General features: G+C 33.0%; 1 protein-coding gene across 1 annotated transcript; it reads right to left on the bottom strand.

Moving 5' to 3' along the window:
• Positions 1–6,640: 6,640 nt before the first annotated feature.
• Positions 6,641–11,726, bottom strand: LOC143549555 (uncharacterized). Its single transcript, XM_077040440.1, has 5 exons — positions 11,425–11,726; positions 9,982–10,018; positions 9,640–9,876; positions 9,523–9,570; positions 6,641–7,258 (listed from the first exon to the last, which is right to left on the bottom strand). Exons 1-5 carry the CDS (start codon positions 11,724–11,726, stop codon positions 6,782–6,784), a joined length of 1,101 nt encoding a protein of 366 aa, XP_076896555.1. The 3' UTR covers positions 6,641–6,781.
• Between the last annotated feature and the right edge of the window lie 336 nt (positions 11,727–12,062).

The following is a 12,062-nucleotide window of genomic DNA, read 5'->3' as shown; positions in this document are numbered from 1 at the left end:
CTATGCTTTTCACCCCAAAAATTTCGTAAACAGTTTGAGAAGAGGGGTCATGAAACTCACGGTTTTGTAGGCACTCAGTGCGAGGTTACTTCGGGGTTCGTTTCCCTTGCTATCACTTAGTCCCTATAGTCCATATTATAATAATATTAATATTTTAATATTACTATAATCTCAGTACTAAACTGGGCTGTATAACTAATCTGGGTGTAGCTGCAACGCCCAGAAAGAGACAATAGGCTTAGGTTGTGATGTTGTTCAATGTCTAATACTTAAAACCGAACTTGGCTCAGTTTCTCGTTTTCCCGGCTGGGCCAAGTTGTTCGTTTATGCGTTCAGAAAACAGTTATGGGGAAATAAGCTTGGGTAAATGTATTGGTTAATAAAATGATTAAGTTATAAAGAAAGATCACATGTTGGGGTCCCGGATTAGCTACAGGACCCGTTTCCGTTTATTCAGTTTGATTTGAGAAGAAACGCGCACAATCTATTCAGATTGTCCAGGTTTCTCATAGAAAGGTTCGTTTCTACTTAATTAATCCAAAAATATGATTTTTAATCACTCTTGGTGTTTTGATATTCCCGCAGGTTCGTTAGTCGCGAATTTGCTGGTTTTTATTAAAATTGAATTTGTTTAATCTTTAAATTAGCATAATTAATTAACCATTAATCATTAAATTATGAAAATTTAGCCATTTATCAAATAAAATATTTATATTTTTATAAAAATATTTCTGGAATTATTTACTGATTTAATAATTTATAAAAATTCATTTTATCAGCTATATTTTGCCTGCAAATCATCCGTCTATCCCAAAAGATTTACAAAAATTCCACAAAAATTCCTGAATACTCAAATTATATCCCAAAACAACTTGTATGAATTCCAGAATGCGATAAGCTTGTTCAATATTCTTTTCAGCCCAAATTCGGCTATAAAAATTCATACGAACGCATATACGCAAAACACCCTTAAACTTTTCCAAATGATCCCAAATTTTATATGTGATCAAAATATAACAAATCTGAGTTCCCCACAAAATTTCATAATTTTTCAAGCATTTTAACTATTTTTCCCAAGTAAATGTTCCAATTCGGTAATAAATTCGCCAAATATTCTCGGATGGTCGAAAAATTACCAAATTTGAACAGGGACTAAGTGATATGGTCCCTGATGTCCCTGTAAAATTTCAAGTCCTAAAAATATGCACATCACAACCTTAACCTAAACAGCCCGTAATCGAATGTTTCGGCACTACCTTTGCGGTTTTTGCCCGTTTTCGCTCTCCTAATCCAATTTCTGGGTTCTCGTGCTTCTATATAAGCTAAGTACAGGTCCTATATAACAAACCATGCATGTATCATCAGCATAAAAGCCTTGGAAGCTAGGGTTTCGGTTAGGGCTTTAAACCGAACTTTTGAACCGTAAAAACGTCGTTTAAACCCTCTAATCCGTGTTTATGACCAAAAAAGAGTATCATTCTGATTTCTAACCATGTGTATGATCAAAACATGTTTTTGGACTATTTTTAAGGTTTTTTCATGGTTAGGAATGATTTTTGATAATCAAACTATGTTTATATGATATTAATCTTGATCAAACATGTGTAAACTTGATTAACATATGCTTATTACCTTAGGGTTTGATGTTTTTGTTCAAGAACAGCAGGAAACTTGCTTAGCTTCTGGAGAAAGAAGGCTAGAAAATATTTAGAGTTAAGTTATTTTAATAGAAGTCTTAAAGGGGCTTTGGTCAACTTTGGCGGGCTGAGCTTGGTGGGCCCTATTTTGGGCCCATTTGGCCCACTTTTTTCGATTTATATTCCCGAACGTGAAATGCCGAGTCCAAATTTATTTCGTGTTAGGTTTTTGGCGCGAAAAATATAACTGGTACGATAAACAGTGCGAAAACGAGTGTTTTTCGGCTATTTTTGTGTAAATTTACAAAAACATAGTAATTGTTTGGAAAAATCTAAAATATTTTCACGGATTGATTAAAACATTTCTAACAAGTGTTTGGTAAGTCTTTTTGGGCTTAACGGATGATACAATGCTTGTTTTGTGACTCTCTTTCGCGTTTAAATCCATTGCGGGTAGTTAAACGAGCATGTTTTTGTTTAACTGGTTTGCTATCATACTAAGGCCATAATATCACTATACTAGCTTATATTAAATGTAAATCACTTATAGATGGCCCCCCGGGATATCTGGATCATAACCAGACCCGTTCAGTTATTCAATTGTTCGTTACGCAATAAGCGCTTAAACGCTTATTCGAGTTTGTAAGTACTAAGGTGTATCCGGTTTTGTCACAAATGTTACAGATGAAAATGGGCTTGGTGAGCTTGGACAAGTTAGCGGGTTGAAAACATGGGATGAAAATGGACCGGACCGGACCAGACCGGACCGAACTGACTTAGATAGAAGTAAAAGGCAACAAAACTCGAATGACGTGAAGAGAACGTTATAAACAATTTTTGCAATCCATGATTTAAGTATGCATGTCTTCAAATTCCTAAGGGATTATAACCTCTTATTAGAACTCTAAGAGAGCTTGTGCCATAAGTTATGTGGTTTTTTTAATGTGTTTAGAGGTTTAGACGAGTTAAAATGATATCGAGTTTATCAAAGCTTAAGCTCAACTTATTTAGCTTACCAAAGCTCTAAGTCAAGCTCATCTACTTTTTGAGAAACTTTTTGGGCTCAAAATCAACTGGTTTACTACTTATTATATATGTAGATGATTATTTTTCAATACTTATACTTACAATTAAATAACATGATTATATGTAGGTTTATTGGATCTTACTAATCCCTATTGAGTGGTATTTACCGATAATAATCCTCATTCATTTTATTGTCACTGACGTTCCCAATTTAAAAAAGTTGGCCCCAATGATCCCCCGCTAAAAAGGACTTAACGACGTTATACTTTTTTCCGAATTCCAAACTCATGTTTTAGGACTTTTGATCGGAAGGATGGTACGAGTCGATTGATGTAAAACTTAGCTCGAAATGGTGCTCCAAAACGACGACACAATGTTTCAATTGGGGTGTTTGGACTTCCAGTTGACAAAATCAAGTTGTTTGGATCACCATTTCGAGCTAAGTTTTACATCATCGACCTGTATCCTCCTTCCAATCAAAAACCCTAAAACATTAGTTTGAAATTCGAGAAAAAATATAATGTCGTTAAGTCCTTTTTAACGGGGGATCATTGGGAGGCAACCTTTTTAAATTTGGGATCGTCAGTAGCGATTAAATGAATATGGATTATTATCACCAATATCAGTCAGCAGGGATTATTAAAATCCAATAAACCTTATATGTATAACTTAATATATATTATTTAATTAAAATTAATTTTTTCATAATAATATTTATATACTATGTATATAATAATAGTAATCTCGTTTATGAACATTTGGGATTGGTTAGGGATGGCAACAGGGCCGTCGCCGAAAATCGTTAAAATTTTTTAGGCCGAATGCTAGAAAAAATTTAGGCCTTTAGTAATAAAAAATTTATTGGGTTTAAACAACTATATGTTTAAATGGGCTTATTTTTTATTTTTTTATGATTTGGGTTGTGCAAATAATTTTTTTATATAGAAATAAGCTTAAATAAGTTGAGTAATTAGGTTCAAACATTAAAAATACATATTTTTTAATATATATATACTTTTATATATAGGGGAGGGATCTTTTGAGAACCATGTTGAGTTGTAAGAACTTAAGAATTTCATTCTAGGCCCACACATTTATTAAATTGATTAGAATATATGGTTGAGATTAAATCTGGTAAAAAAGTCAAAGTATGAGAGAGAATAAAAGTGTAAGGGATATATATATATATATATATATAGGATCAGGTTCATTTCAGAAGTGTTTTTTAATGCGAGAAATACTAGAAGAGATCTAAACCAATCACGTAATTTTCTTTTAAATTTTAATTATTTAATTAGAAGGCTATATCAGTAAAATGTGCATCTCTCTTTTTTTGGTAACTTTTTATAATTAATGGTAAGTTACACTTTAGTATTTTATTAATTAATAAGTTTTTATTTTGTTTTAACTAAATTTTTTCGTTCATATCATTATAAATTTAGATTCATGAGATTTCTGTAACACATTTCATTACAATGCCCAATTTCACTAATTTGGCAAATTTTTTTATTTGATTAACCATCAACATATATAATCATATATAATGTAGGTTCATTAATTTATTCATTTCATAAAAGGACCACGAGATACAAATTTCACAATCTGATTTCAAACTCATTTCATTAATACTTCAAAATACTACAAAATCCTTAATTATGATATAAATAAAATCAAGAGTTCAAACTTTTTTCAATCTCCGTAATCTCTTCATTAAACTTAAACCAATAATGTTTAGAATATACGACTAAAACCACAAAAAATAAAATCTTAACTATCTACTATCATGGATTAACCAAAATTTCATTTAGATTCAAACCTACATAAATCATACACAAATATAATAAAAATGTTGTCATCGTCTTGCATGTGTAGGGATGACTTATCATAGTGTAGGCAATAACAAAATAGTGTTTGTATACTGAATAGAATATAAATGTTGCTGGTAATCTTTAAAATTATATATATATATATATATATATATAGAATCAAATTGATAAAAAAAATCTAATTTTTTCCCCAAATTAAAAACTCTTGGAATGAAAATTATGAAAGACAAACACATGAATATATAGCATGATACCAGCGATGTTAAGAGAGCTTCAATCAAAAGAATTTACTAACCTTTATCTCATTGTAACCTTTAAAAAAAACATAATATGAAATCCAATGTCGTTTAGAACCAAAAGAATATTAAAAGCTTAAAACTACATTGATTCATACATCCCTGTGAAGAAGCAATTTTTAAATGAATTATAATGATTTCAGAAATTATAATTCCTTGTATAAAGATTTTAACAATTACTATCTTGAGAGAAAAATAAGGCATAGTAAGGGGAAATGGGTTTTTAATGATATACGTTTGAATTAATTAAGGCTAATCAAAAGACCAATGTAACCTTTTTGCTTAAAAACCTTGTATCTTATTCCATTAGTAACTACAAGATTGCCATCATTACTTTTAACCATTGATTACACTTAATGAATGGTCAAGATTTATTTCTCGCACTTCTCGTTATAAATTAACTTCTCGCATGATCCATCCCCTATATATATATATATATAAGTAAAAAAATTTCGGGCCTACCTGGTGATTGGGCCGGGTACCGTCAACCACCCCGCTAAGTTTTACATCAATCGACCTGTATCCTCCTTCTGATCAAAAACCATAAAACATTAGTTTGAAATTCGAGAAAAAATATAATGTCGTTAAGTCTTTTTTTAACGAGGGATCATTGGGAGGCAACATTTTTAAATTTGGGACCGCCAGTAGCGATTAAATGAATAGGAATTATTATCATCAATTCAATCAGTAGGGATTATTAAAATCCAATAAACCTTATATGTATAACTTAATATATATTATTTAATTAAAATTAATTTTGTCATAATAATATTTATATACTATGCATATAATAATAATCTCGTTTATGAGCATCTGGGATTGGTTAGGGATGGCAACAGGGCCGTCACCGAAAGTCGTTAAAATTTTTTAGGCCGAATACAAGAAAAAATTTAGGTCTTTAGTAATAAAAAATTTATTGGGTTTAAACAACTATACGTTTAAATGGGCTTATTTTTTATTTTTTATGATTTGGGTTGTGCAAATAATTTTTTTATATAGAAATAAGCTTTAAATAAGTTGAGTAATTAGGTTCAAACATTAAAAATACATATTTTTTTAATATATATATATACTATTATATATAGGGGAGAGATCTTTTGAGAACCATGTTGAGTTGTAAGAACTTAAGAATTTCATTCTAGGCCACACATTTAATTAAATGGATTGAAATATGTGATTGAGATTAAATTTGGCAAAGAAGTCAAAGTAGGAGAGAGAATAAAGATATAAGTGATATATATATATATATAAGTAAAAAAATTTCGGGCCTACCGGGTGATTGGGCCGGGTACCGTCAACCACCCACCCCCCCTCAAAGACGGCCTTAGATGGCAAAACAGTCAGAGCCTGACAGGTATACCCGAAACCCAACGAGTATGGGATTAAGATAATACTCGATTCAATTACCCAAAGCACTTACCTACTTACCCGAAACATATAACCAAATCATATACGTAAAGAATTTTTAAATTTTATTTCAGTTTAACCCTTGTCTATTGGCACTTCATATTTATAGGTTCATGGATAAAAATTCTTATGCGATATGATATGTAGCTATTGATGTCCTTTGATTTTGTAGGTTGTGAAGTATAGATATAAAACTTATAAGGACATTATTTATTGATTGTAACGCTTATATATGCAACAATGTATCATATTTTAATTTGTAGTAGTTTTATGAATATAAGGTATAAAAAATTATAATGTTAGAAAAACTGTACTTGAAAATCTCAACGAGTATTTTTTTTTTTAACAAACTAACGGGTAAACCCAATACCCGCAGATACACCCGATACCGGCATTTCCCTTGAAAGTTAATGTCACTTTAAGCAATAAACTAATAGGCTTGAACCAGTAATCCAAATTATACCATCACAGCCTTCTCATTTCATGTAACATTGAATGTAAATTAGATAATAACATAACCCAAACAACACCAAACATGCATAAATTTTACATCTTTTCAATTCAAATACCATCAAAACCAAAACAACAACTACCCGTTTCGCAGTCTATCCATCCGATCAACGCTCTTTCTACCTCGCTCAAACTGTTGAAGGTCAATGCTTTTCCTCGACTTCTCAATCACATTCACGTCCACGCTTCTCCTCGACCTCTCCATTTGGTCAAACGACATCCTCATCTTCTCAATCTTTTCAACCTTCGTCTTCTCCATACTTTTCCTCGGTTTCTCTCGTTTATCAGTACTTTTTCTTGACGCTTCAAACACGTCCGTACTCCTTCGTGGCTGGTCAAAGTGGAGGTCAACGCTCCACCTTGAACTGCTACTGTGCCTGTCTGATGGCGATTTCTCGACCGTTAATATAAACTTCTTTAAATGCCTGATGTATTCTGGATAAAGCTCCAAATCATAGTGGTTTCCGCCTTTAATCCAAAGTGGTTCGTATTTTTCTTTGCAAAGTTCCCATAATTGCTTTCCGTGATTGAAATCAACCACATCATCTGCGGTGCCCTGCAAAATAATAAGTCGTCACATATTTTTCGGTTATAAATTATAATCTACCACTCTACCAACTTATATGATTAAGCTTATTCAAGAATCAAGATTCAAGATCAAGTATCAAACTTTGTCTACCATCCTAGTGAATTAACTTCTTTTTTTTTATAATTCGCGGGTCCCATATTTCGCCTCGACTTATGTAAATGGGACTTAGGGGTGCAAACGAGCCGAGCCGAGCCCGAGCTCGACTAGGCTCAAGCTTGGCTTGTTTAACTTATAAAGAGTTCGAGCTCGGTTCGTTTCGAGCTCTATTTTCAAAGCTCGAGCTCGGCTCGATTACTATTTATTAATTAGTTTTTATATAATTATAAGTATTTTTATATATTTTTTTCTATTATAATTTTATGTAAAAAATAATATATATATTATTTAGTTATTTTTATTTGTTTTTCATGACATTATATATATTATTTAATATATATTTTAAAATTTTATATAAATGACAGGCTCGTTTAGGCTCGCGAGCTGGCTCGAGCTCGATAAGTGAAGCTCGGGCTCGGGTTCGTTTATTAAACGAGCTTACTTTTTGGCTCGAGCTCGGGATCAGGCTCGATTTATATCGGCTCGATCGAGCTTTTTAACGAGCCGATCTCGAGCAGCTCGCGAGCAGCTCGGCTCGTTTGCACCCCTTATGGGACCCGCAACCCATGATCACATCTATGTTTCTAGCTTCTAATATAATTTGAATGTAGTCATTTAGCAAAAGTGAAAGTCTATATGGTCTTCTTTAATTTTAACCTTTATAGATTTATCCACATCAGCATTGTTTGCACACTTGGGAGTCAGGTAAGCAATCTATAAATTAAAATTTTGGGTAAAAGTACTTTTTTTGTTCAATATAAACAAGTTAAAGCCTTAAAGTTTAAATCTTGCAGAGAAACTTATTTGAACAAAAGTGAGTGTCACAAAATTTTTCTTTTACTTAAGTTTCCGCTGCATTAATCTGTTTTACTGATAATCAGTGAAACGGATAAAAATAAAGAAATATATGTTTTAAAGGAAAATAATAAAACAACCTATTAAATCGCATTTTTTGAAATAATTTCAATCATTATTCAAATTACAGTTTCATAATTACGTTTAGTAGAACATAATTAGTTATAAAATTCAGAAAACGATAAAAAAACGAGTAAACTGCGACTTTCGTCCCTATGGTTGTCCAAATCTGCGATTTTAGTCCAGTAGCTTCAAATTTGCGATTTTCGTCCCAGTGGTTTCATTTCACTTGCAATTAAACCCGATCACACTAACCCCGTTAAGTCTGGCCGTTCACCGTTCACGTGAGGGACAGTTTTGTCCTTTTTTCTCCCCAAATAAACCCCAGCTCTAATTCGCAAGCCCTCTCACGTGAGAGGCTGAGGTGTATTTGGGAAAAAAGGACAAAAATGCCCCTAATGTGAGGGGCACGCTGGTGGGTTTAACAGCCAAACTTAACAGGGTTAGTGGGATCGGGTTTAATTGCAAGTGAAATGAAACCACAGGGACGAACATCGCAAATTTGAAACTATTGGACTAAAACAGCAGATTTGGACAAACCACGGGGACGAAAACCGCAGTTTACTCCTTAAAGTTTAAATCTTGCAGAGAAAAAAAGTTTAGAAACTTATTTGAACAAAAGTGAGAGTCAACAAAATTTTTCTTTTACTTAAGTTTCCACTGCATTTATCCGTTTTACTGATAATCAACAAAACGGATAAAAATAAAAATATAAGTATAAAACAAAATAATAAAACCACCTATTAAATTGCATTTTTTGAAATTATTTCAATCGTTATTCAAATAATAGTTTCATAATTACATTTAGTAGAGCAAAATTAGTTATAAAATTCAAAAAAAAAGGAAAAAAAACTATTAACGGGTTGACCCGACCCGACTAAAAACTCATCTAGTTTGACTCAAACTTAAGTTAACCAACCCAACACTTAACCTATCTACTTTAACACTTATGCTAGACAGCACATAGAACCTTTTATATTTTCATAATGATTATAAAGAGGAAGGTGGCAATCATTTAGGTATTAGCTGAGACATTAAATCAGGCCATAACATAATAACCAAAACATAGGGTCATCAACTCAAAAAACCAAATAATGACACTCAGATGGTGCTAATATTATATAAAGCAACAAACAAGTTAAACAATTTCATATGGGTCCAGTTTGTTGACTCTAGAAATTTTCTTTCATCAAATTTATAGAAATAATTTGCAGACTTACATGAATTATAAGCACGGGACAGTCGACGAGCGGGATCTTGTCAATGTTCTACAAAACCATTAAAAAAATTTAATTTGAGGTGAATATAAAAGGGAAAAAATTTAAATATAATATTACCTTATAAATGTCGAACCAATATGTGCGTTTAACCGGATACATGACTCTTAGTCCTGATAATATCGGACTATGAAGCACGACAGCTCTTAAACGAGGAAGACGAACTGCTAAATCTAAAGTGGGACCGCTTCCAACGGATTGACCATAAAGAACAATATCTTCTTGTTTAGTTCCATAACTCTCTTCAAGACATTTATAAACAGCTTCAATATCCGCGTATGTATTATTCTCACTTGGCTGCATACAATGAATATTATGAAATAAGTACCGGATAATCAGTTGATTATGCTAGGGGTAGAATGGTAATTTGACATTTAGCTAAAATTTTATAAAATGGCTCACCTTCCCTGTGGATTGTCCATATCCAGAGTAGTCATACCTGCACATGATTAAACATTTTAACAGAATGATGTTAATCACAAATTGTACATAGCATATTATTCAATTAAGTATACAAATAAAATAAAACTCAAGATTCAATAAACATATAGGGGAGAGTTCCAACGTAAACCACTTTTAACTTAAAATCTCGTTCAAACCACTTTTAAAGCAATAATTTTTTAAAATTTTTATTTTTCCACTCATTTTATATGTTATTAATCTTTGTCAAACCAAAAAGAAATAAAAAAATATATACGTAGCTTGCGGAAGCACGTATATGTATCTTGTGAAGTTACGTGTATGTAACATATATATAGATTACAGGTTACATATACGTGCTTTTGCAAACTACGTATACATATTTTTTTTAATTTCTTTTTGGTTTTTGACGAAGATTAGTAACATATAAAAAGAGTGAAAAAATTAAGATTTAAAAAGTTAGTGTTTAAAAGTGGTTTTCACGATCAGATTAACACTGTAAACATTAAACAATTACAATGAACTAATCAACCATCTAGTTTGTGGGTTTCGAGTAGAGGTGGACAAAAGAACCGGTTAACAGAATTGACCCGAAAATCGAACCGAACCCGAATCGGTTTGAATTTGATTATGTCGAAACCGGTTTGGAACCGATTGAAACCGTAGGTTCGGAACCGGTTTGTAATATTCTCCACCAAATCCATTTCTAAACCGGTTAAACCGGACAAAACCCGAACTGAAACCGATCGTCAAGAAACCGGTTTCAACCCGAACCAAAACCGATCGTCAAGAAACCGGTTTCAACCCGAACGAAACCGATCATAAACCAGTTTTGACTTTCGTTAACCAAACCAAACCGGTTTGAAACCGATTGTGTAGAAACCGGTTTGGAACCGATTGAAACCGTAGGTTCGGAACCGGTCTGTAATTTTCTCCACCAAAACCGGTTCCAAACCTGTTAACCAAACCGAAACCGGCCAAAATCCGAACCGAAACCAATCAAAACCCAAACTGAAACCGATCATAACTTGGTCAATTTCAACCCAAACCGATACCGATCAGAACCCGAACCAAAACCGATCGTAACTTTGTTAAAAAACTGGTTTCAACCTGAAGCGAAACCACTCATAAACTAGTTTTAACTTTCATTAACCAAACCGAACCGGTTTGAAACCGATTATACATAAACCGGTTTGAAACCAATTGAAACCGTAGGTTCGTAACCACCTTCTAATTTTCTCCACCAAAACCAGTTAACCAAACAGAAACCAATCGTAACCTACTCAAAAAAACCAGTATCAACCCGAACCGAAACCAATCATAAACCGATTTTCAACTTTCGTTGACCAAACCGAACCGGTTTCAATTTATACACCTCTAATCACAATCAACAAATCAACCATCTAAATTATAGATTAATCATACCCCATGAGATTAACTCTCAACCGAATACTAAGCTGAATAAACAACTCATACATCTGCCCCAAATCCGCCGCGTTCCCATGCGAATACAACACAGTAGACGTAGCCATCGGATGCCTGACGTACACCGCCACGATCTCCGAGCCTCTGCGAGTAGTAAGCTTAAGAATCTCCACGTTTTCACGGTGAGGAAACGGCGTCAGCAGTAGTAGACCCGTTAAGTCGTCTTTGATGAGCTTGTACGATGGTGGGTTTGGCGGGAAGAAGGCGAATTTGGCTGCCATTGATGACGTCATCCCACCCATGTTATTATTTGTGTTTTGTTTAGACTTCAGAGTGATGGAGATGGTGGTGGAATGTAATGCCCAGAAAACATGGGAGAAAGAAGAGGAGATTTATTATTATTATTATTATTATTATTATTATTATTATTATTTAAATGTATTTTTTATAATTAAATAATTGGGATTGGAATAGAAGTGAAGAGGAAGGTGTTTGTGTTGGGATGGGAGATATGGTTATGAAAGAGGTGTGTGGGGCCCATGCGCATGGATCATGATATCTGCTGCTTTTTTTTTTCTAAATTTAATTAATTATAAAAAATAAAAAATAAAAAGAATTATTTGAATCTACTCTCCCTC

Source organism: Bidens hawaiensis, unplaced genomic scaffold (genome assembly GCF_021521415.1).
Source record: "Bidens hawaiensis isolate Kalapana, Puna unplaced genomic scaffold, B.hawaiensis_p1.1 tig00015640_1, whole genome shotgun sequence".
NCBI classification, from domain to species: Eukaryota; Viridiplantae; Streptophyta; class Magnoliopsida; order Asterales; family Asteraceae; genus Bidens; species Bidens hawaiensis.
Note: the sequence above shows the minus strand (reverse complement) of the source record. Positions and strands in the feature narration are given on the sequence as shown.